The sequence below is a fragment of the Cannabis sativa genome, chromosome X, assembly GCF_029168945.1.
Source record: "Cannabis sativa cultivar Pink pepper isolate KNU-18-1 chromosome X, ASM2916894v1, whole genome shotgun sequence".
NCBI lineage: Eukaryota > Viridiplantae > Streptophyta > Magnoliopsida > Rosales > Cannabaceae > Cannabis > Cannabis sativa.
Genome location: NC_083610.1, coordinates 80,713,180 through 80,739,965, shown reverse-complemented (window position 1 = coordinate 80,739,965; position 26,786 = coordinate 80,713,180). Strand labels below are relative to the sequence as shown.

General features: G+C 30.9%; 2 protein-coding genes across 4 annotated transcripts; both read left to right on the top strand.

The window, feature by feature from the left end:
* Positions 1 to 327: 327 nt before the first annotated feature.
* LOC133032577 (class V chitinase CHIT5a-like) lies at positions 328 to 2,499 on the top strand. 2 transcript variants are annotated; one of them, XM_061106569.1, is made up of 3 exons: positions 388 to 768; positions 808 to 2,055; positions 2,164 to 2,499. In XM_061106569.1, exons 1-3 carry the CDS (start codon positions 474 to 476, stop codon positions 2,187 to 2,189), a joined length of 1,569 nt encoding a protein of 522 aa, XP_060962552.1. In that variant the 5' UTR covers positions 388 to 473; the 3' UTR covers positions 2,190 to 2,499. The 2 variants fall into 2 exon arrangements, with proteins under 2 accessions (XP_060962551.1, XP_060962552.1); XM_061106568.1 differs by having other exon boundaries at positions 328 to 2,055.
* A 16,648-nt stretch (positions 2,500 to 19,147) lies between these two features.
* On the top strand, positions 19,148 to 23,054 carry LOC133031709 (two-component response regulator ARR12). Of its 2 annotated transcripts, XM_061105267.1 has the most exons (7): positions 19,148 to 19,570; positions 19,635 to 19,791; positions 20,095 to 20,247; positions 20,524 to 20,910; positions 20,981 to 21,057; positions 21,155 to 22,387; positions 22,696 to 23,054. In XM_061105267.1, the coding sequence occupies exons 2-7, from the start codon at positions 19,674 to 19,676 to the stop codon at positions 22,753 to 22,755; spliced, it is 2,028 nt and encodes a 675-aa protein (XP_060961250.1). In that variant the 5' UTR covers positions 19,148 to 19,570; positions 19,635 to 19,673; the 3' UTR covers positions 22,756 to 23,054. The 2 variants fall into 2 exon arrangements, with proteins under 2 accessions (XP_060961250.1, XP_060961251.1); XM_061105268.1 differs by having other exon boundaries at positions 19,148 to 19,791; positions 21,155 to 22,366.
* The last annotated feature ends 3,732 nt before the right edge of the window (positions 23,055 to 26,786 follow it).

Here is a 26,786-nt window from a genome sequence, read left to right as displayed (position 1 = left end):
AAGAAACATTAGTGTAGGTAAAAAAAATCATCACCGGTCGCACTAGAACAAGTAATTTTGATAGGAAAAATGTGTTCATAAATAATAATATCTGAAAAATTTTATTGATCTCAAGACAAAAAAGTGTAGGCTACCAAGGGGATATCCCTTACTCTATTAATATATAAATGTGTATTAAATTAATTTGGTAAAAAATCCATCATATTCCAGCAAAAATGAAAAGTAGGCTTGATTTCTACTCATATATATTCAATTAGTTAATTTGGCTGAATGCAGTTAATTTTTGGCTCTAGGCAATCTCCAAATATACACTTAGGAAACTTTGACCACAAAATAATTACAATCTAAGTTAACATTAAATATCAAAATGTTGACATTATTGTCCTATATCGATACAATACAACTATATATAATGCAATTTGATGTATTGTACAAATTCAAATCTTAAATATTAAAAACAAACTATATCATTGATGAAAGTCCCTTTTCATACCAAAATGGCTACTACTTCTAGTCCAAAACTAATCATACAAGCATGTCTAATCATTGTCGTTTTTCAATCAACTATTCCAATTTCAATGTCGTTTTCTTTCCCAACTAGTTCATATTCACATATGCCACGTCATCATCCTTATCCTTACCCATCAGTACCATCCTCTCCGTCTACACTTCCCAACCCAATATCTCCGGCTCCGGCGGATACACTCCCACAGCCGGAATATTCTCCCGCACCAGCTCCCGAGTCATTTCCATTTCCAGACTTTTCACCTGGACCAGCTCCGGGGTCATTTTTGCCAGAATTTTCACCGGGACCAGCTCCGGTGTCATATTTGCCAGAATTATCACCCGAACCAGCTCCGGAGTCATTTCCATTGCCAGAATTTTCACCGGGACCAGCTCCGGAGTCATTCCCTTCGGAACCCATTTCTCCAGCAGAGCCACCAATTCAAGTCGGATCCCCTGTTCCGGGACCGGATTATCTCCCACCACCTCATAAACCACGCGTTTCCCACCCTATTCATCGACCACGGAGAGGAATTAGAGCAGCTTATTGGCCTTCATTCGGGTCATTTCCAGCATCCGCCGTCGACACCACCTACTTCAGCCATATCTACTACGCTTTCCTCTTACCCGACCCGAAAACATATAAGCTAAAAATCACGTCTTTAGACATGACACAGATACCAAAATTTATCAAATCTCTCCAAAACAAATATCCACCTGTGAAAACTCTCCTTTCAATCGGAGGTGGTGGGAATGACCCAAAAGTGTTCTCAGAAATGGCTAGCAGTAGAAGAACCCGAAAAACATTCATCAAGTCCACCATTAAAGTAGCTCGGAGATACGGCTTCGACGGTATTGATCTGGATTGGGAATTCCCAGCTAACGATGAGGATATGGAGAATTTAGCTTTGTTATACAAAGAATGGCGAAGAGCTTTGATTTTAGACTCCATAACTGGTAGTGGTAGGAATAGGAATAAGGCAAGGCTTCTTTTAACCTCTGCTGTATATTTCTCTTCGAGATTTCTGTTCGATAATTTAAGATCGTACCCGGTTAAAGTAATGGGTCAAACTCTTGATTGGGTCAACCCGATGTGTTTTGACTATCACGGGTCATGGGAAAACTTTACCGGGTTACATTCTTCTTTAAATGACAGGAATAGTAATATCAGTACAACATTCGGAATCGGGTCGTGGATCAACTCGGGTATGTCGGCCCATAAGATCGTAATGGGCTTACCATTGTATGGGAGGACTTGGAAGCTAGAAAACCCGGACGAGAATGGAGTCGGGGCTCCGACTATTGGAGTTGGGCCAGGAGATGGTGTTTTGGTGTATTCTCAAATAGTTGAGTTTAACAAGAGGAACAAGGTTGTTCCTGTGTTAGATGAGGAAGCGGCGTCGTTTTACTCTTACAGTGGAGATTCATGGATTGGATATGAGGATGTACTTTCTATTAGAATCAAGGTCCGTTTCGCAAGATCTTTGGGCTTGGGTGGATATTTCTTTTGGGCCTTGGGCCAGGATAAGGACTGGACCATTTCTAGTCAAGGTTAGTAATCTATTTCTCTTTTTATCTTTTTGACATTTATTAATAATTTTTGGTTTTTTTTCTTCTTTCACTTAAAGCTAATTTATGTGTTTGTTTGTTGTTTTGCAGCTTCAAATACTTGGAACAGAGGGTGATTATCCCAAGGAAATTTATATTATGCTAAATTATATGCACTAAAATGGTAGTTGCATTAATTAATAAGGAAGAAATTTCATGTACTGTGATTCAAAATTTCATATGTAAGCCTAAAGCCAACCCATCATATCCAATATTCATATGTTATTCTTAATATATATAAATATCATATTTTATTGTAATGAAATACGGATACTCTAAACAAAAGAGGAGATTAACTTCAATCTTTTGTGTATTCTCTTTAATTAATTACTTTGTATAAGTAATAGAGTTACGCTATTCAAGGTCAATTAAAATATCAAAAGCTTCGTTAATTACTTTGTGTTCTTTTATTCCAAAGAATAATACTAAACCAATGCTCGACAATTGAGCTGGAAATATATGTGCATGCCAATGCCATCAGTGTCCGGTATTTTGGAAAGTCCACGACAATACGAGTCGTGCCATGTCAGGTCATAAAAATATAAAGGTTTGTGTCGTGTCAACAATTTTATAGGATAGTCTTAGGATTCTCGTGACGTACATAGATTTGTGTCGTGCGGGCCAACCCAACTGTTTTTTATAGAATAGCCCGTTTTCTTATAAACCATGCTAGTTTTGTGTTGTGTCAAAAAATCTCATCCATTTTTAACGTGATCTTGCATTGTCTCGTAAAAGTGTGATTTTATTTAGGTAAAATTATATCAAATACATGTTTAACAATGATTTCCAAGTTCTACGATTATTTGCGATGAAAATAGAAGGAAAAAAATTGAGAAAGCATAGGTAAGTTTGAAGTATGTATTACCAAAACTTTTATCAAATTTTATTGCACACCGTCCATCATTAAGCATCGTTGTTTGCTAAAAAAATCTAATTTTTGTGGCACCATTATTAATGCATCGATTTAGTATCTTGTTGCCAGATTAAATTTTCACAAGATTATCATTAAGCATTAATTTAAATTTGTTTGTTTGCGAAAAAAGTTTTCATGATACTATCATTACGCATTACTTAATGAGGCATTACCTAGCAATGGTCTTCTGAAAACTTGATTTTTGATATAAAATTTGATGTTAAATTAGTAATTGATGGTACTTTAACAATATTATAGCGATGATATTATGAAAGTATGATTTTTTAGGCAAAAAACAATGTCAAATCAATGCTTAACGACAGAATTTAGAGATAGTCTACGATGGTTTGCGATGAAATTTGTAAAAACAAACTTTGGTAAAGCACATATTTTCATTATTTATGTGTTTATTTTGAGTAGCATTAAACATAAATATTTTTTTTTTTAAAAAAAAAACAATATATATATTCTATATACACTCTAACTTAAGTTTAGGTTCTATACAATCTTAATCAATTTATAGATCTTGATAGTTATACTGAAATTCGAAAAGAATAAATAATCATTTGAAACTGGCATTAAATTAAATATTGTAGTTTATCAAAAAAAAGAGTTAAATATTATTGATGTAGTCAAAGTTTTTATCAAATTTTATCGCAGATCAACGCTATATATAAACTATTATTAAAGGTCAAGTTTTTAGTGGACCATTAATAAACCTCATAAATCAGTTGTTCTTTCCTTAACAAAAAAGAAAAAAGAAGTTTATAATAACAATCAGCGACGGAGGGACTTTAGCCGATATGTAGGCTAAAGCCCTCACTCAAATATATACCTCAAATTTTTTATATGTAGATATATACATATATTAATTTATTTTGCTCAATTTATTAAAGCCCAATTCACAAAAGCCCTCACTCAATATCTTAATCATGATTCATGAGCCTACTCTTATTCTAATCAAGCCCATTTTAAAAGTAGTCCAATACAAATAATAAAAAAAAATAATAACTTTATTAAAAAATAAAATAATACTATTGACAATATTTTATTTTGTCAATAGTATTATTTTATTTTGTTCAAGATGAAAATTTGAAAGATACATTTATCAGTTATTTTTATTAATTTTGACTTAATATTTATTCAAGCCCTCACTCAACTAAATTTCTGGCTTCGTCACTGATAATGACTAACGTTGGCAATAGAAAATAAATATATGGTATTGATTGGCATAATACCTCAAATAATTCTCCATGCTAATACACGACCACAAGAAATGTACGGCATCATTATATATTTATATAATCCTATTAATTCAGTGTAATGACTGAAGAATTAAGCACTAATATTGCTGTATGTACAGTATGGCATTGGCTTGAATAAATCAATTCAATTGAATAAGAACCGATACATCGAATTACAATCAACTGTTAAATATTAGATATTCAATTGTGATTGGATTAGATTAGATGTTATTTTTAAATATTTAATGGTGAATGGAGTATTCAAAAGTCTAATACATCTAATATCTAATCGAACTAATTAGTATTTTTATTTTATTTGAATGAGTAATTAGATTTTATATTGTTATACGTAAAATCTATATGTATATATGAAAATTAACATTAAAATTTACTCTTTTATTCTTGGATTGATAGATCCAATCTAATTCAATACATACTGGACTTAAAATATTAGATATATCTATAAAATCTAAAACATTAGATAAACCGATCTAATCTAATATTCAATGAATATTAGATCGATTGAATGACTGAAATTAATTGAATAGAATCGAATGGTAAAATTTAACATCTAATTAAATCAGATCTAAATAAACCTAAAAATATTAAATGTAGGCCAATAAATCTAATTAATAAGTAGCAGATCTGCAGTTAATATATTAACTAATCTCTCTCCTATAATAATAAAGTCTTCTTCTTCTAGAACATGTAGCTAGCTAGCTAGCCAGCGGAGCAAGGACCAAAGTGGCCATAGACTTGCGCCATAATATTCTGAGGAGAGCCGAACAAAGACACATATATATCACATTGTTCATTGTATTGTCTATGTTTTTTTACTCCTCCTTCTTTTAGAAATATATACCATAAAAATTCTAAAAAAGAAAAAAAGAATTTTATTCCTCCCCCTTCACCATGATGGAATAACTCGCTAGAGTCGAGATATCTCAGCTTAGATCTGAGCAAATCCTAAATCCTTCAAGACAAATGAATTCTATATCCTTTCTCCATTTGTCATGAGCTTTAAAACCAATAGCTCAACTCTCTCAAAAACCACCGTCAGATGGTGGCTCTGCCACTGTCTGTCGTTGGAGCTTCGGCGTGGCTTTGGCCGATGTTGGAAATATTGTGAATATTTTAACAAAATATATAAGTGTCTTAGTGTGTGTGAGTTGGAAAGAGTCCCACATGGGATATGAACCCTCATTGACAAGGGTATAAAGAGTGCAACTTTGGCATTTGGGTTTGGGCCCCAAGGGGTACCCAGTTTTGTGCGAATGGGTGAGGACACACACACTTGACCCACCACACACGCGCGCGCGCCGTCCGTCCGATCCGGGGTTGGGTTGGGTTGGTGTGACACAATATTATTTTTTACAGAAAAATTATTTAATAAAATAATTATTTTTTATTTATTAATTTAATTAAGAAACGTGTTTAATTAAACTGATTACTTAAGGACCAACTCACCCCACTTCAGAAAACGTTATTCTTCCCGTTATGTTTATTCAATCCATTCGCCTATATAATGCGATTGAACTGATGGGAAGAGAACATCTCTTTTTCGTATCAGAAAAATACAGTTTTTCATAAAATTAAAATTCCATCTGCGATATCAAATTTTTGGGTGTATTCGACGGTGCTCTACGGCAAGGTTGGGGTTCCGATACAAGACAACGATCGGGTCGTTTTTATCCCGGGGACGACCGCAATTTCCGATCCGCGCACACTCCTGGGCAGTGCCGCGAACGTCTTAAAGAGAGCGACTTAGTCCGCGACTCAACCCAGAATTCTTCATTCGGTAATATCGTTCCTCTTTTATTTTGCTAGCAGTTTACTCAACAGCCGATGATTGTGAAAATTATACTGAATTGTTGGAATATTTTTTATGTTTTTTATTGGGTTTTTAAAAATGGGAAGCGTTTACTTAACAGTTGTTATAATGCTAAAATTTTATAAAAATTAAAAGTTTGGCACTTTTAGAATAATTACTAAAGAAGATGATTAATTTATAAAATGAACTAAATAATATTTGATTCATTACTAAAAATTTCTAAAAAAGCCTTTAATCTTGGTTATAATCCAACACTATATATATGCACACTTTAAGTAATAGTTTTAAAACAATACTAACACTTATTAGTCTCGGTTTATAATTGACACTAAACTTTAATTTTTTGTCATTGTGGAAGAACCGACACCATAAGTATAAGTGTCAGTTTAAAACTGATACCAAAAGTGTAGTAAGAGTATACGTCGGTCGGTTTACGTTACATTTTATTCAACCCAACATATAAAGATCGGGTTACAAAAATTGAAGTGCAACCCACTCAATTACGAAAGAAAAAAATTTCAACCCGCCCAATGAATTGGTCAGGTTAACCTACCTAAATCGAGCACTAATGTTTATTTTTTTTCATTCAATTGTTATATTTTAGTTAATTACTATAATGAGACAAATATATAAATTAAATTCAAAATTCAAATCAACCACCATGGAAAAAATATAGTAGTTTGAACGTTTTTTTATATAAATATGTGTATATAAATTATATTATATGTAAACTATATATCATAAATATATATATATATGTAAATCTATTAATTAGGTTGGTCGGGTTAGTTTGGGTTGATTGGACAGATTGGTATTATTTTTAACCCGCCCAATCTTTATATTTTCGTCGGGATTTTTAATTTGTATTTTTTGCCAGGTTATCTCAGTTTGATTTGAGCGAGTTATTGGGATTGGATGGTTTACAAAAATTTATGTACGACTTTAATTTATAGTAGTGTCGCCAGAACCCAAAATTCGAATCAGTATTCCATCGCCCTTTAGAACATTGCTACAACTTATAAGTATTCTTTATCGTATGAAAGCCTTGTATGTAACTATTTTTTTTTTCTGGTGAGATATTTCAATTATTATGTTTGTAACACTAAATACTATTTTTTTTATAACACCAAGTACTTATTATGTTTAAATACTATTATTATGTTTTTTTTTTTTATAACATGCTACAAATAGAATATAACTTAGTTACTTTTACTACAAATATCCCTTATTTCCCTTGAAGGAAGACACCATTAAAAACTTAATTAACTTGCCATTTGTTATCAAAAAAATTAATTAACTTGCCAATTGCCATATACATATATATATATATATATTTATATAATTGGATGTTCTCTTTAATTTCCTTTCCATTTCCTTAAATCATGCCAAGCTGAAACTCATGTGACTTCAAAAGGTGGAAAAAAAGAAGAAAGGAATCTCAAGATTTTGCACCCAACATGAATCTTTCCCCTTGTGTTTTATTATACATATATATAATATAGTGTGTGGAGAGAGAGAAAGATAATAAAGAGGCATTTGTTAATCATGCCCACTTGATTGTTAATGGGTAGTCAAATTATGGTGCTTGGATAATCATAAACAACTAATTCATTATTGGGTTTCTTGTTAGGATATCATCCACATGATAGTTGCTTCATTCTCCAACATCTGCCTCTACAACCAACTCCAAACCAAACTAATTAAACTAGCTATCTACTTACTTTTTTACAAAATTAATTCAAAATAACTTCTTTATTGAGATATATATATACACTTGATTACAACTTCTGATCATAAGCACTATCCCACTCACAATTATGGTTTATTTCTTCTAAATTAAAAACAAAACAAAAAACCCACTAAAAAGTATGTACTTATTAATAAACGTACATGTGTTGATTTATCATGTCAAACCCTTTTATTGAATTTTGTAATAAACCCAGCATTAATATTTACATGCAACTAGCTAGGACTGAACTGATTATTCTTCTAAAGCATGCTTTAAAAGAAAATACATATATATGTAATAAAGGGCTTAATCTTTATCTTAATATCAAGTTCTTTTTTCTTTTCTTTTTTTTTTTTTTTTTTTTGTGCTTGGAAGTCATTATCTATAGTTGTTGGTCAACTTTATTAGTCAGCAAATAAAGGAGATGAGTTGTATTAAGATAATAATTATGAACTCGTGCCCTGTCAGAAATTGAAGTAATTAAAACTTGGGCAAGAAACTTATTATTAAAAAGAGTAATTAATATGTAGAAATGGCTTAACATAGAAAAGTTAAGTCACATCCTCTAATGATATAATTAACTTTCATAAACATGTCTATCCAAAAACACACATAATTAAAGGTTTTCTCCACTAAAATCATAACACTGTAAATAGTGGGCATTCAACTTTGAGATGATTTGCTGCCTTTTATGTTTTTTATATTCTAATTATTTTATTTTTTGTTTTGTTTTTTTGACATTAAATTGGTTCTCTAATAGTCACTATGTCACTTTCTCCACCAAGCCTCAAAAAGTTACTGGCTTTGTGGAGTGTATCATCCCTTGTGGTAGTGAAATCAGTTTTTCTTTATTTGTAAATTAATTTATTTATTTTGGTCATGTGTATCAAAATTTGACACCTCATTATAAATATTGTTACATCTTTATTATAAAAAATGAGATTGTGCACCAAAAAATTACACACCAGGACATAATAATAATAATTTTTAAGGAGCTCATATTTACCTAAACTAAGTACCATGCATACATCACTATATGTAATATTTTAGTATATATTTTTGGTTCACATATTGTTGTCTGCAAAATTGGATGCGCACATGTTACCATCCTGGAAAAGAAATTATTCAAAAATTGGTTTTGAGATGGAATCTCATATTTTTATATATGGCTTAATATTTTTACATTTAATCCATGTGAAATAATATTCTCAAATATTCCCCCTCAAGATAGTGGTTATTTTTGCTCACCAATCTTGAATTACCTTATCACAAGTCATCTCATTTGCTCGCTTATTTTTGTTCGAATCTCAAGCGTTTTTGCACCATCTGAATCTCGCGCAGCTAGCTAATCATCTGGATAGGTTTGAATCGAAAGCCCGCTAGGAATATGACCCCGATACCATGACAAGAATCGTGAGGTTCCATCTCAAAACCAATTGGTGATGAGTGGAGTAGCCATGTTCTTATATATGGCTCAATACTCTTACATTTAATCCATATGAGATAATGTTCTCCAATAGTGCTAGATGAGAGGGAACCACCACTACTACAAAAAACTTGATAACTCTATGGCATAGAGTTATTTTTTATGCTTTTAAACTAAAAGTATTGTGAGAAGAGTAGTGAAAATTGTGTTTGTTTGCTTAACTTTAGTTAGTTTTAGCTTTATTTTCTATTTGGTAAGCTAACTTTTAAGTCGTGTAAAAATTGGTATTGTTGGGTGTGTTCCTCCAATTAATTGTGCTTGTTTGTGTTGAAAAATGAAGAATTAAATTGATAGGAAAAGAAAAGGAAGCAAGGAAGAAGTGGAACATAAGCTGAAATTGAGGCAGATTGCTGCAATGCTGAAGCGAATTCAGCATTCTGGCAGTGACGTGGAAACACGAGTTTCACTTATCCACATAAGCAAATTCGTCCCAATCACTCAAAATACATGCTGGCTGCTGTGGAAGGAAGAGGACTAAATCTAGTGGGCCAAAGTGGAAAAAGATTGGGCTTCTATTTTGGGGTATGAATTTTGTACCCTAAAAACCCAACAACTAAAAGAAGAGAAAGGAAAGTACATATCCATCTTCCATCATCCTCAAGGACGGGCAGCTGCCATTTTTCTTGAAGAGGAGTAATTGCAGCAAGTACACAGCAGAAGAAAGAAGAGAGGGGGACCAACCTTTTGCGTTTGAATTTTCTTTTACTTTCTCTTAATATTGTTCTTTCTCTTCTCTTTTCTTTGTGTTTGTACTTAGCAATTAGAAGAAACTTGTTGAACTAAAAAGAGGCAGCAGCCATGATTGAACTATTTCGAATTTGGATGTTATTTTTTGATTTGAATATAAGCTAGACTTTTGAGGCTTGGATGGCTATGAACTTCTATGTTGAGTATGATTAATTTTTAAGCTTACTTTAGTATTTTTGCCTTTGTTCATTCAAGTGGGTTTTATTTTTATTTGATTGTTGTTTCTTGGCCATTAATAACAATTTGCTAAGCTAGATCTTGTTCCGGAAGGGCTAGATCTAGTAGTTCAACTTGAATAGAGCAAGTGAAAACCTAGATTTAGGCTTTTCTTTGTAAGTGGAATAGGAATATTTCATTTACCTTGCATAACTTATAAAATTAATGTTTGAATAGTGTTCAGCTTGCTGGTTTGATATAGGAATATATTGAGCTAAATGGTAGAATCAAATTTGTGAGTGTTGGAAAATTCTCACAAACCTAGAGGAATTTTTTTTGTTATCTTTGTGCAAAATGCTAGAGTAATGCTGAACCGATGCTGTAACACCTGGAAAAAAACCTGACTAGAAGGAATTAGCTATTCAAGCCATTTTTACCATATTACATTTTTTTATCTTGCAAGTAATTTTTCTAGTAGCAGTAGTTTTAATTTTAGCAAGTTTAATTCATGTCATTTTTAATTTAGATCATTACTCAACCATTTGCATGTTATTTCCTCTTACTTTAAGTTGTAATTAGTTGATTTTACATCAAACTTTGTTTGCAATCCCTGTGGAGACGATCTTACTTATCACTTTATTACTTGTTTGACTGCGTATACTTGCGTATATAATTTTCACAACAAAACTCCTTTCATTGCTATCAAAGTTGGACATGGTAAGTCTACCATGTCCCTTTTGTGTTGAACATGATATACGGAGACATGAAAAAGTTCCACAATCATGTCCGGTTTTAAGGATCGCACAATCGAAATTTTTTCATATTGTTGGACATGAAGTGTAATAATTTAACATTATTATATTTTATGGTTGGAAATGAATATTTTTTTTCTTTTCTAAAACACAATATAAATAATAATATAATTCAAATTTAATAATCTATATTATCAAAAATAATATTGTGCACCAAAAAATTACACACAAGGACATAATGTTAATTTTTTTAACAACTATTATTTACCTAAACTAAGTACCACGCATCACTATGTGTAATATTTTTGTACATATTTTCAGTTCACATATTGTTGTCCACTAAGTTGGTTGCACACATGTTACCATCGTAGAAAAGACCATCCACCAGTAACTTGGTGCCAGATGAGAGGGAATCACCACTACTATAATGTACATGTCGAGTGACCCTAGAGGAGTGCATGTCGAGTGATCCAAGAGAGGTCCATGCCTAGTGACTCGACAATGTGCATGCTGAGTGACTTTGGCATGGTGCATGCTAATTAAGTGACTCGACAATATGCATGCCGAGTGACTTTGACACGGTGCATACCGAGTAACTCGCCAATGTCCATGTCAGGTGACTTTGGCATGGTGCATGCTGAGTGACATGCTTGAGGTCCACGCCAAGTGACCTTCTCGACGTTTATGCCAAGTGACCTTGTCGAGTACGCTCTTGTTAATCCCTCGATTATTAACCATCTAACCTCAAGATTAGCAACGCTAATTTTCGGGGTTAACACTTGCCCCCTAGTCTGTAAGAAATTTTTTAAGTGTTCTTGCGGACTAGTTACTCTGATGTCCTTTAAATGAATTGTAAGCTTTTCCCTTGGCAGGCATTCAAAAAAAATACTTAGTATATATAGGAGGCCTCTTTCTTTCAACTTCTCTTCACAATTTCCTCCTTGACTTTGTGGTGAACTTCAAGCCTTATTTTCAAGAGATCTTAAGTTCAAATGCAAATATATATTTTAGGGGGGGGGGAGCGAGTGACATTTGAAATTGTGCATGGCTGAATGACTTTTAGTCATTAGACCAAGTGAATTTTAAAATTGATCTTGGCTGAGTGACTCTTAGGGTTAGTCTTAGGTTGAGTGACATTTATAAACACTCATGGTCGAGTGACTCTTAGGGTTACTCTTCGGCCGAACATTTACAAACATGACTGAGTGACTTTTAGTCACTCAAGAGTAAATTTTAAAACTGATCTTGACTGAGTGACTCTTAGGGTTACTCTTTGGCTGAGTGACTCTTAGTGTTACTCTTTGGTTTGAGGGAGTTTTTTTTCGTTTGGGCTCTCTCCACCTCTTTTTTGATGTAACCTTATTATAAAGGGAGTATCGACTCTTTGAGCAGTCTCGACCTCTTATCGGCTACTTATTGGATGTTAAGGGAGCTTTTTAGCCTCTTGGGTCGCGCTCAGCCTTTCTCAAGTTATCAGATTTTCTTGAGGGAGTTTTAGCCCTTAGGTGGTGCTCGACCTCTTACAATGCATTCGTGGCACTTAAAGTGCGTTTTGAATGCGAGAAAATAGGTATTCTTTTTAGAGAGGCGTCTCTCTCATAATCATACTATTTTCCCTTTCTTTTCCTTTTTTTTTTTTTTTTTTTTGCATCAATCACTTTGACATTTTCAATTGACAAGTATAGTGAGCGAGTCGAACAAGTGTGTGGAGAATGATGAATGTCATATGTAAAGTAAAAACTAAACATTTTGTTGATAATTCGAACATGTAGTTGCCCGAATACATTTGCTACATTTGGAAGCCTATCTTTGTGCCCTCTTTAGTTCAGTACAACGTACTAAAAATGAACTTTCCATCACTAGGGACACTTTCCCGTACGTACAATAGGACATCACTTTGAGGAACACCTTAGATATTTAATTTTTATGGATTTTAGAGCAGATGTTTCACTTGGATTCATTGGCTTGTGAGTGTTGGGGTATTGTCTAATAGACGATGTAGGGATCTCTGACGAGCTTCTCGAAGAATACTCACTTGTATCTATTTTCGAGATTCGATTTCCCTCTTCGACATGAATGAATTTTTCGCTCTCTCATAGAAGTCTTCTATGACATCCAATTCTCTTTCAGCATGTTCCCTCATAGTCTACTTTCAGGACATACTCCAACAACTATGGCGAATTTAAGTTTATCGTCAAACATCCTCCTTACTTTAGCAACTTTAGTGTTAAAGCACTGGATGTATCTTTGCAAGCTTTCTCGTTCCTGTTGCTTCATATTTGTGATACTTGTCACAGACATAATATATAAATGAGATCTTAAACTCAAATATTTACATATAACGTCACATATTGGATTATATGATAATATAATCCCACATTATTTAGAATTGCTAATCCATATCTTATTTTCAGAATATTACATGAAGAGTGTAACTTAGACTTTTCAAATTTCAGCTGCCTCTAACTACATATATAATAACTATTTAATTACCTGATTGAATAAATACTTCAAACATAATAATCATTCTAAATTAATTACACTAAATTTTACTTACAAAAGTTGTTTCCAACCGCATTAATAAAATATCATGGAAACCTTACAAAAGTGATATGAATATGTAGTACTTAATGGAAGGTGGGAAATGAGTGGTAAATGACATTATAGATTCTGTGTTTTATAAAAATTAAATTGAAGGTATTATTTTGTATAATTTTGAAAAATACAATTTTTATATATATTTGTACTAGAAAATAATTTTAGGTTGGTTATATATTCAGAAAATAACAAAAATTAAACTTAAGGTATTATTTTGTATGATTTTGAAAATACATAGTTCAATTTATTATTTACCAAATAAATAATCCAATTAGTGATTTTTGAAAAACACAATATTTAAAATAATAGTTACCAAAAAAACGGAGGTATAAATATAATAAAATATGAGAAGAATGGGCAGTTAAAACTGCAACATGATAGAAGGAAACAAAATGCACGTGAATATACAATAAAATATCATAAAATACAAAAATCAAATGTAGCCGATTCAATTAAATCGATACTAAATAAATGTCTTCATGTGTAAGGTTAAAAGAGGTGTTGTCACTTAAAATATGATGCTCTCACTTTTGTCTCAACTAGTACACCATTCTTCAAAATAATCACTTGTACTCATATAATAAAAATAGGGTAGGTCTACATTACAGGATCGTAAAGAGGTGTTTTGATACATTCTTTATTTATTTTCACATAAAAAAAAAAATTAATTTAATTTTTTTTTTATGATCGTGTATGTTATAATTATTTAAAATTACCTGTAAATTTTTAGAAAATTCTGAATAATTTATAATATCGAAAATAAAATTTACATATTGTGTTGTACATGCAATTCTTTTTTATATATATACGTAGTAAGTGATTGTAAATAAATATATATTATTATAATTTTATTTTTTATATACCATAAAAATAAATAATATCTTTATATATTAAAAGTGTCTATCTAACGGCATTTCTTGGTTTAACAGAATATACCTTAAAAATAAAAGAATATTCTGTTAAATTTAACGATGTTAATAGGTTTCATCTCCCGTTAACAAATAAACCCAATAATTAAACCAAAAAATTAAACAATCTTTTTTTAAATTAAAAAAAAATCAAAAAATTAAACAATCTTTTTTTAAATTAAAAAAAAATCAAAAAATTAAACAATCTTTTTTTAAATTAAAAAAAAAATCATCTTAGCCACATATCTCTCTAACAAACCATATAAAATAATACATTTTTTTTTCTAAAAACATAAAGTTACAGTCTAATTTCATTAACAATCATCAATATAAAATTTAAATTCTATATTAAAAAATATCTTTTTTTTTCCTAAATCCATAAAGCTACAGACTAATTTCATTAATATAAATATTCAAGTATGAATACATCAGAACAATTCAAAATCAAAACCAATAAATATTCAAGTATTTCAATAAATTCATAAACAAATAAATCAGAACAATTCAAAATCTCAAATCAAGAAAATTAAAAGTTTAGATTTATAATCTTTACAAATATGAAAAACTTAAATAGATCTATCTACCATTATTGTTGTCGTTGCTCAGTTACTGGATTCTTAAACAAAAACCACTAAAACTCATATAAAACTAATATTTACGTGGCTCGCCACGTAACTCTCATCTAGTTTAAATTATAATTGTTTACGTGCCAATAATAAAATTATTTGTAACTACACAAACAAAAATAGTGTCCCCACTATAATTTTACCTTACATAATACATGATTATCATCACTCGTAGCTAACCATTGGTTGGATATTTGGTTAGATAAATATCCAACTTTATAAAGTACTACTTCTTATAAACAGTAAACATATGCCTTTTGAAAGAAAAAAACACACAATACATATGTACATGACATCGCCAATATTGCATAATATATATATGGGGTCTCCTACGTATTTCATTATCATCATCAATTGTATTCATCTTAAAGTAAAGTACAACAACAACACCACCATAAATAAATAATAATAATAATAATAATAATAATAATAATAATAATAATAATAATAATAATAAGGGTAAATACTATATTTTACACCTTGTATTTTACAAAAGTTAGTAATTTGACTCTCTATTTTGTTAAATGACAAAATAGATCTTGTATTTTTCAAAATTATACAAATAGGAACTTGAACTGATTTTTTGTCAAAATAAAATTTAATAATAATCTAATCTAGAGATGTTATGACAAACTTAGTTATATTTCTTGTATCTGTTCGTGTTAAAAATTATTTTAAAGTTGGTTATGTTAAAAAATAAAATTGTTAAAAATTAAGCTCAAGGTTCTATTTGTACAATTTTGAAAAATACAGGGTTCATTTTATCATTTAACAAAACAAATGGTCTAATTAATAACTCTTACAAAATATAAGGTACAAAATAATATTTAACCTAATAATTATAATATATTGTAATTAATCGATACAATTGAAAATTAGACCTTGTATATTATAATTTTATAATTATTATTCAAATTTATTAAGCAGGTTGTTAAGTACTAACTTTGTTAGTAATATTAGGTACCACTGGTACTTAACAGTAATGGTCATGACACCTTTATTAATTTAAAAGAAGAATGTATTAAGTATGGAGTGTTGTAATTCTCTTAAGGAAACCCTAAATCCTCCTTCCTCCCAAAAAGTCCTAAATTGGTAATTAAAATTTGCTTTGTAAACAATTTAACTTGCCATATACATTACTAGATAAATTTTATTAAATATTATAAATGGACACGGAGCGTAATTTTACTTCTGCTCTATTGACATCCAGCGATAACTTAGATGTCAATAGAGCCCCATTCAAGAGGTAACTAGGAAGGCCCCTCAAATCTCCTCAAAGAGGTTATCTCCTCAAAGAGGTTATGTTATTTGAGGTTCCTTTAGCTTAATCCTCAAAGAAAAAAGGTTACACTATAAACTCAGAGTTAGAAGTTATATGTGTTGTGTTATCCTTCTTTCGAGATCAGCCTCCAAAAATGTCAAGATAGTTATGTATCCTCTTCAAGATATCAACTTTGGATGATAGCTAGTATATTGTTTCACTTAGAGTATATTGGAGTGGAATTACTAAATTATTATTTTTTTAAAAAATATATGTATATAGAAAATATATATATATATATATATTTTTTTTTGATACGATGAAATAAATGTAATGTTTGAAACACTAAATTATTATTTTTTAATAAATATGTATATAGAAGAAAATATTTTTCTTAATATTGGATTGAATAATTTTTTTTAATGTTTTTCAAGATAATGAAAATTATATTATATTTAATTTAATTTTTTTCATGAATTGTTTTTCTTCGAATTTATAATACATGAGGAATAAGAAGAAGAAGAAAAAAATATTTAGAATTCATTTTGTTGTGTCTTAAATTCTAAAGAATTATTACTTAATATTAAAATAGGCAGGCCTTGATGGAAGCACAATTTTCATTAAAATAATAATAAGAATTTTTACTATTTAATATTTATGAGATTAACATGAAAAATAAATAATATTATAACATATTAATAAAATTTAAAATAAAGGTTCTTGACATTTTCAAAAAAATAAAAATAAAATAAAGATTCTAGAAATTTAATATAATTTTTAGGTGATGAGGTATATAGCTTTAAACCTCAAAAGTGGAGCCAAAACAATAAAATAAATAAATAATAAATTGGAAGAAAAGAAAAGGTGAATTAATTAAAAACAAAAAAAAAAACAATAGAGTTTTGAGATTTGGTTTTGGGTTTTGTTTTGTACGAAGCTGCATCAGCCACGAACCACGCTTATTCTGACACTTAACACCATTTTCAAACTCTATATCATATCAAAATCAAACTACAACCATTACATTTTGTCTATCTATTAATTATAATTAATTAATTAATTAATGCCTAAATTCTTATTAATTTTCTTCTTCAACCCAAAAACTCATTGACTTTAGAAAATCTCAATCAACTACATAAATAAACGTGTTTATTTCTATATAGAAAGAAATTATTTAGTTTAACTCTACAAATTTTTTGTTACCATTTAAATAGTTTTATCTTCTAAGTTCAAGAAGATATATCGTTATATAGACGTAACACTGAATTTTAGGTTGCAAGAAATACAAAGAAATTAAATAAAATAGAAAAACATTGTGAATATATATAAATATATAAAGATATGATATAATAACAAATCATGCCTAATTGCGTGAAAAAATGTGGTCAGTAGCTTTCGGTTGCTGATAAAAGACTACAAATTTAATAAAAATAAAAGAATAGTAATATTTATTGACTTTACAAAATTAAGAATAATTTTCATTAGTAGAAGAATAATTCCATAATCATGAAAACATAAAGGTTAATGGTAAATTTAGTAAGTTTGACTTTTTTTTTAATTTGTAATTAATCACTAGACACAAATTAAAATTGAGAAAAAAACAATGCATATATAATAGTATCTAATACCACACTAGTCTAATTGTGTGAAAAAATGTGGTGAGTAGCTTTCGGTTGTTGATAGCTTGATGAGTACAGTTCAATTTTAATTAATGAAAGAAGAGTAATATTCACTTTCCAAAATTAAAATTAGAAGGATAAAAATAAAATAATAACTGTTTGGGATTTTGATTAGTAGAAAGCTTAATGATAAATTTAGTAAATTGACTTTTTTTTTAATTAGTAATGGGTTAATATTATTTTAGATTTTGTGTTTTACAAAAGTTACTAATTAATGATATATTGTACCATATTTTTTTTTTAAAATAGTACAAAATAATACTATACTTTATAAAAAAATGTAATAGTATAGAATATAATATGGTGTAATACGGTGTATCAAACGAATCTATAATATATTATTAATTGCCTAATTAAATATTGGATTTAGGATTTTTTTTATTTTATTTTTACATTTTAAAGTAAATATTTTTTATAGTTTTAGAGAAATTTACATAACAACTAACAATAAAGTAACTTAAATCGCAACCTAAATTTACATAGCAATCAATAAAACAACTTAAATTACAACTTAAATCTATATAGCAACCACCATTTTACAATCTAAACTATAAAAATAAAAAAAAAATTAAAAAAATAGTATATAAAATAACTGTTTTATTTTAAAATAATAATTATAAGGGAAAAAAATGAAGGGAAAATTCTACAATGCACTCCCTTAAAATGGATATATTGATGCACCCTTATCTATTTTAGCCCTCGAAATAATTTTTTAGTCAAATTTTTTCTCATGGTCATGTACGTTATAGTTATTTAAGACATCCTGCAAAATTTTAAAAAATTTGGAAAAGTTTAACAAGCCGAAAACTACGTTCAATCAGTGTATTGCACGCGTGACTATTTTATTTTATACGCGTGTAAAATAGACTGTTTGAACATTGTTTTCTATATTATAAATTATTCGGAATTTCTCAAAATTTTGTAAGTTATTTTAAACAGCTATAACGTACATATGAAAAAAAAAATTAGACTAAAATTTTTTTTAGAGTGTATGAGTACATCCCTTTTAAGGGGTGCATTGTTACATCAATGGAGCAATGCCGCGTGAGAAGCACGCGCTGGAATCCAGCACTAACCAATAAACAAAGTTCCATTTTGGTATCTCATTCTGCTAAAAACCCACAAAGAAAGGAAAAGGTCAATTTTCAGGGAAAGTCTCTCTCTCTCTATACAATTCTCTTCTCTCATTCTTCTTCTCCAACTTTGTCAGTTGTCCATTTGTAGATTACATTAGATTCAGAAATAAACAAGAGAAAGAGATTAGTTAGTAACATTTAATATAAATCTTCTTAGTCTTCCCAATCCAATCCAATCATAGTCCTTGATCAACTCTGTCCTTCTGTAATAGTTAATCTCCTTCTTCAGTCAAATCCTTTGCCAATTAAAACCCCATATCTCTTCTTTTATCTTTATTAATTTTCCTTTTTTGGATTCCTTGGCTTTTGTTCTAATAAGAAGCCATACAACAGTGAAGGAATTTCCAACTTCATAACCTGTGTTCTGTTCTCAACTCTCTCTCTCTCTCTCTCTCTCTCTCTCTCTCTCTCTCTCTCTCTCTCTCTCTCTCTCTCTCTCTCTCTCTCTCTCTCTCTTGTGTTTTTTGGAATTAAGAAGGCCTTTGGTTTGAGAAAATGACAGTTGACGACCCCAGAGACCAGTTTCCTATTGGAATGCGAGTTCTTGCTGTAGATGATGACCCCCTTTGTCTCAGACTTCTCGAAGCTCTGCTCCGTCGATGCCAATATCATGGTTCCTCTCTGGGTCTTTGTTTTTTATATCAAGATTCATTTTTTTAAGTGTATACATAAAGATTCATTTTTATTTTTATTTTTGGGTTTTTTGTTGCTTTTCAGTTAATATTGTTTCTTTTATTGGATGCAAAATTTTCTTAACTGGTTTAGATTTCCCATCTGTGTTTTTTTTGGGGGGGTTGTTAAAAAATCGATCTTGTTTTTTTTTTTTTTGTTTGTACGATAATGAAATCTTAGATTTGTGTACTTGTCAGATAAAATTCTCATTATTGGTTTGTGAATCTATTATGGGTTTTTGCAGTTACTACGAGCAGTGAGGCAGTGGCAGCATTGAATATGTTAAGAGAAAACAGGAATAACTTTGACCTGGTTATCAGTGATGTGCAAATGCCAGACATGGATGGATTTAAGTTACTTGAGCTTGTGGGGTTGGAGATGGACCTCCCTGTCATTAGTAAGCCACAAAATATTCATTATTACATGATCATCATTATTACTTTAAGTTATCTTTTTGTCAGTTTTCAATGAAACAATACTTTTTTTTTGTTTTCCATGTTTGAATGAAACTTTTCTTTTATAGCTAGCTAATTCTGAAAAACCCCTTAAAGAATTCTGTATTATAGTTTTTGAATCTCAAAGAAAATTTGACATCTGATTTGTTTCTAGCATGAGAAATCATTTTTGAAGTTTATGTTTGATTTCTAAAATGTTATATATGTTTTTCTCTTAGTGCTGTCTGGAAATGGGGATCCTAAACTTGTGATGAAAGGAATCACTCATGGAGCTTGTGATTATTTACTTAAACCTGTTCGAATCGAGGAGCTGAAAAATATCTGGCAACATGTAATAAGGAGGAAAAAGAAAGATACAAAGAGCCAAAGGAATTGTTCAAATCAGGACAAATCTAATGTAGAAGGAGAATCTGGGTGTGGAGGGACAGGAAATTCAGATCAGAAAATCAATAAGAAACGTAAGGATCAGTTTGATGATGATGAAGATGAGAATGACGATAATGGAGACAGCGATGACCCATCAGCACAAAAGAAGCCTCGAGTTGTTTGGTCTGTAGAGCTGCATCGAAAATTTGTCACAGCTGTTAATCATCTTGGCATAGACAGTAAGTGATCTTCATTCTTTATCAATGTTCATATTGTCCTATTCAAATGTTAATTTGTTTTCCAATGCAGAGGCTGTACCTAAAAAGATTCTTGATCTGATGAATGTTGATAAGCTTACAAGAGAAAATGTTGCTAGCCATCTTCAGGTACAGATGCCTGTTGTGTCTTTCTTTACTTCACTATGATATGTTTTCTACCTATTTTAAGAAGCTTACTGTTATATTTGCTTTGTTTGAATTTCAGAAATACAGGCTTTACCTCAAAAGAATCAGTTGCCATGCAAACCAACACGCTAATATGGAAGCAGCCTTACGCAGTTCAGATTCTTCCTATCTGCGCATGGGTTCAATGAATGGACTTGGAAACTTTAATGCTTTAAATGGATCAATGCAGTTTCAAAATCCCGCTTTTAGATCCTTCCCACCAGGTGGGATTGTTGGTAGATTGAACACTCCATCTGCTATGGGTCTGCGTGGTCTTCCATCTTCGGGTATGGTTCAACTCAGCCATACTCAAAATCCAAACAGCTCCCATGATCAAATGAAGTTTCATCAGTCGACCCTTCCTGCTGGGAACCATGACGGGAATGTACTTCATGGAATGCCCATGCCATTTGAAATCAATCAACAGCACATTAAGGGTGTTCCTCACATTGGAGATCTTTCCACTGGTCTTGATGATTCGACATTGTTTCCCCTTTCGGATGCAAAACTAACTACTAGTAATAATTCTAGCAATGCTCTTGGTGTTGCAAACAACATGATGATGTTAGGACACTCTCATGATCCCCAAGGTGGAAGAGAATTCGGGAATCAATCCTCTGTTTCATTAACCTCTTTAAAATCAGAATTTTGTCCCCCTTTGCCAGATCCTGGTAGATGTACTACTGACTGGTCAAGCTCTGCTCAGACATCTGGGTTCCAATCGACATCTTTTCCATTGAATGATCGTTACAAACAGGCTACAATGCATCCTGGTATCTCGAGGGACAACAATATGCCTATTATGGCCCCACAAATTGGAGGCAGCCAATTTGATGTTTCATCCTTTCCATCAGTCTCGATTCGATCCCATGACTCGCTTACAGATGCACAGTGCCAAACTTCTGCAATGAACAACGGTGCCTTAATTCCGAGCTGGGATAACCATAAGCATGATCCTTCTTACAGACCAAATATTATGTCTAGCTCAATGAATTCTTTGATGCCTGTTAATGGTGGTGCTGGTGGTCCTTTGGATCAGAGTTTGGACTTAAAGAACCAGATCTATCACAGAAACACTGATTTCAATTCTCTGGGACAGACAAATTATGTTGATCCTTTGATTGCTAAGTATGAAGAGGTTGAAAAGTCAACCATGGAAACATTGAAATTCAAACATGAGTATCTCATGAGCCAACAGAGATCACATGGCGGCTATAATATGTCTACCAACTATGGCCCCTTGGGAGATGTTGTAAGTGCTATTATGAAACAGGTGATATAACATATACTTGAGTGTTTTTTTTTCTGGTCAAGAGTATTACTCTTATGATATCTGTTTTAAACTTTTTTATAATACTTTTCATTGAGTGAGCTCATCTGAAAAGGTATTCTAGGAATTGTTACACCTTTGGCCTTCAGTTATTGAAATCTACAAGTTCACATCTCTACTCTAATTAGTGTTATAGAATCACATCTCGAATTTCTCATCATAACAATTATTGTTCACATCTCTGATCTACATGTTCTGTTTGTACCTCAAATCAGAGCTTTAATAATAATGTAATTGTTTTGGTGTTGCAGGAACAAGATGGTAGGGTTGAAGGAGATTTCGACGCTTATTCCCTCGGTACATCAATATAATAAGGCTATAAAAATACAGTTAGTTGTTGAGGAGCAAGAGGAAGATGGAGCTTTTTCTTCTCCTTAGCAATATAATGATTTACTTCCCTGTAAATTTACAGCATTTTGAGTACTGCATCCATGTCTACTACTCTACTGTTTGCCTTATTTTCACTATAACTAGTACTAGTAGAACAACCAGTTTAGAGCTTTTCAATTATGTTTTTTCTTTAGTGTTAAAGAGCAGCAGAAGGACTAGTTAGTTTTTTCTTCACCATTTGTTTTGAGGAATATCTTAAATAAAGGCTTTTCTCTATATATATTATAAATATGTTTAATAATTGATAATAATAATAATAATGAATGACAAGGTTGTCTATAGTTGGTGGGTGGGGCCCAAAGCCGCAACTCATTATGGGGTTAAATGATCTGTTGTTGAGAGTAATTACACATGTTCTGAGGTTTTTGCATTTCTTTTGTTCATATCATTATCATAATGTATGTACTATTATTATTATTATTATTATTATTATTATTATTAGATTGAAATCACTGTAGGACCCCTCCACTAATTCATTAACGGCATTAAATTTTTGCCACTGGTTGACCAAAGATAAAAAACTCATGTGGATCATAGCTAGCTAGCAATAATATTATAACTAAAGACAACTCATAATGATCAAGAAATCATTGTCAGCAGATCATCTAAATTATTCAAGTTTAGATCTTTTTCAACCTTAGAAAGTAAAACAACAATGATCACTCTCTTTGATTCTCTTAATATTAAGTACTAGTCAATATTGAATTGAATGGTCTTTGCTTCTATTTTCACCGAGCAATGTCGATTGAGGCGAGGAAGCAGGAGAAGAAGGCGTCTAGATTTTTGGGCAGGTGAGGCAATGGCGCGATCATCTTTGGGATTCTACTTGAAATGGAGGAAAGAAGAGGGAAATATAAGCTAATTATTTGGTGGGGAAGAATTGGATGTTGTCAAATGGCATTCTTGACTTAGTCTTTGTTTTCTCTTCTCTTCTCACCAATGGCTTTGTGGCTAATCATTTCCAATTCTCGTGCCGACAATGCCACCGAGGCAAGCGTGTATACGTTGCCACTGAAGCCAGCCGCTCGCAGTGGTGGCGTCACTTTGTTCTGAGTGTTCACAGCGATGCAAACTGCAAGCACACCTGTGCTTTCTTCCTTACTCCATTGCTTTGGTCCTTTAATCTCAGAACCAGAATTAATCACAACACAAAACTCAATTACGGGTTAATGATTATGATTATTAGAATTTATAACAAATGGGAATTTTTCCCTAACATAAGACCATTATAGAGTTTTGTCCATTATTTATTTACTTTTTTGGTTGCAAAAATTCCCCTAAAATTATACAAATATTTGCAAATATCCATATTGAGTTATATTTGGTGTTTTTTAAAACAATTTCCTTATGTGTTAGTGTTTTTGGAATTGATTCTTTTTTTTTTCTTTTAATTAAAATAGGTTTCGAATTTTTGTGTGTTATTTATTTTTACTCATTTTGTTATGAAACTATCTGTTTTAATTTATGTATCAATGTTTTTGAAATTGATTCCCTCTTATTTTTATTTTTTTAATTATAATATGTTTCTAAGTTATCGTGTCTTATTTGTTTTTAGTCATTTTGTTGTGAAACCGGTTCTATTTTAATTTATGTCTCAGCTAGTTTTTTATTTAGTCATTTTAAAAAACGGTTCTTGAATTATTTATTTCAGAAATAGGTTTTTGATTTAATTAATTCAAGGAACTGATTTTTAATTTAATATTTCGGGAACTGATTTTTGGTTTAGTTAATTTAAGAAATTGATTTTTTGATTTATTTATTTTATTTAATTGATTTTTGTATGAGTTTTTATCTTAGTTGCTTTACACAACAAATTTCTTTGTCTCATATTATTAATTAGTTGAGAAATATAATCGATTTCTTTATATTATATTTTGAGTTAGTATGCGTTATTTGTTTTACTTATGTTGTTATGGAACCAGTTCTGTTTAGATTTATGTCTCCATTTTTTTTTAAATTGATTCCCACTTTTTTTTATTATAGCCGGTTTATGAGGTATTATATGTTATTTGTTTTTACTCACTTTATTGTGGAACTAGTTCTATTTTTAATTTATGTTTCAATGTTTTAGGAACTAATTTTCTCTTTTTTTTTTATAACCGATTTCTTTTTTAATTATAATAATATAATATATATGTTTTCCACATATTAAAATGTTGGTCACTGCTATTATTTTTTAATTAAAATGATTGACAATGTAGTTGTTTCTTTTTCTAGAGTTGTAGAAAATAAAATATATCAAACCAACGCATTCAGTTACATTAAGAATATTTATAGCATGTTAGATATTATTAATTTGTTCCCACTCTTCTTCATTTCAAAATCAATTAAAATAGAAAACAATATGAGTTATTTTGCATTGTTTTTTTTAAAAAAAAAAAAAAATTGTATTTTCAAAAAAGAGAACAAAAGAACAATTTTTAAAGTTTTCAAAATACACAACATGTTTAGTTAATATTTTTTAAAATTAGTTTTAGATTTTTTTTTTAAAGAAGAAAAACTTCAATACTTTGAGACCCCACGAACTCGACCAGACCCCAACCAGTAACTTCAACCCGACCCCGACACTGATCCGACCCTAAACCAAGACTCAAACCTCAAGTGCGGACTCCAAACCCGATCTCAGACCCTAGACTCCGAACTCAGACTCGGACCCAAACCTCGACCCCCCATCCGGACTCAAACTCGAACCTCGAATCTTGGACCTGGACCCAGACTCCGGACCCGTCTCCTACCTTGGCCTCGGCCCCGGGCTCAGATGCAAACCTCGAACCCAATCCTGAACCCCAGCCACAACCCTGGACTTGGACCCCATCCCTGACCCCAGACTTGAATCCGAACCCAAACCAAGGGCCTAGACTTTAACCCAATCTTGAGACATTGACCTGAAAAAATGATATGGAAGGCAAGGAGCGATGAGATAGAAAGTGGTGAGAGAGAAAATAAAGAAAGAGAAAGTGACGAGAAAAAAATAATATGAGACAGTGATCAAGAAAAAGATAAAATGAGATAAATTACAAAAAAATATCTATTTTTAAGTTAGAACACAACATTATTCTTCTCAAAATTCTTAATTTTTTTTTATAATTATGGCCAAATGCATCTAATTATTATAATTAACATTATTATGTGCAGAATAAAAGAGAGAGTCCATTGGAAGATACATGCTCCTACTAAAAGAAAATTCCTAAACTAATATATATGATGAAATTATAATAATATAAAACAAAGTATTAAATTACACCTCATGTAACGTTATTCTGAATTATTATATCAACTACAACTACTACTGGACCCACACAATATATTCGAACAAAAATAAACAAACATGAAAAGTACTACTCGTACACTTTACAATATATGTATAGTTATACTTACATATGTATATATGTACGTACGGACTCTCCAACCGCACCAACCCCACCCCAACATCTAATTATGAGGCTGGACAAAATTATAATAAGTTCACTTTGATGCATATAGGTATTTAATCTTAAAAAATTAGGATAATACGTTTGAGAATTTTGTAAGTTGGTCTTAATTTTAATAGATCCGATCGATAGTTACTCTTAAAAATACCACATGTTAATTCTAAACTGTGACATTTCTTCAAAAAAATTTACTTTAATGTAGATAAGTTCTTAATTTTAAAAAATTACAATAATAATCTCTAAGTTTGGGATTATCAGCATTAGTCTGCAGCTACCTGATTTAATAATTTTGTTTGTACTTTGTACAAAATAGTGAATTAGTTGTATATTATTCAATAGAATAGTTAGTATTTATATACAAGATTAAGCAGATTAAATAGGAAACTTTAAAGAAATTGAAAACTTAATAATATATATTAAAACACTCCCTTGAGTTTGAGCATAAATGTTTATGATGCCTATGGAACACTAAATTTGAGGTAATATGAAGAGTAGCTTGATTATCACACCACAATTTTACT

Excerpts from the sequence above, each read along its gene's own strand:
- LOC133032577 (XM_061106568.1), top strand. The coding sequence starts at position 474 with ATGAAAGTCCCTTTTCATACCAAAATGGCTACTACTTCTAGTCCAAAA. Across the intron at positions 2,056-2,163 it reads CTGGACCATTTCTAGTCAAG|CTTCAAATACTTGGAACAGA; the intron begins GTTAGTAATCTA and ends GTTGTTTTGCAG.
- LOC133031709 (XM_061105267.1), top strand. The coding sequence starts at position 19,674 with ATGACAGTTGACGACCCCAGAGACCAGTTTCCTATTGGAATGCGAGTT. Across the intron at positions 20,248-20,523 it reads GATGGACCTCCCTGTCATTA|TGCTGTCTGGAAATGGGGAT; the intron begins GTAAGCCACAAA and ends TTTTTCTCTTAG. Across the intron at positions 22,388-22,695 it reads TAAGTGCTATTATGAAACAG|GAACAAGATGGTAGGGTTGA; the intron begins GTGATATAACAT and ends TTGGTGTTGCAG.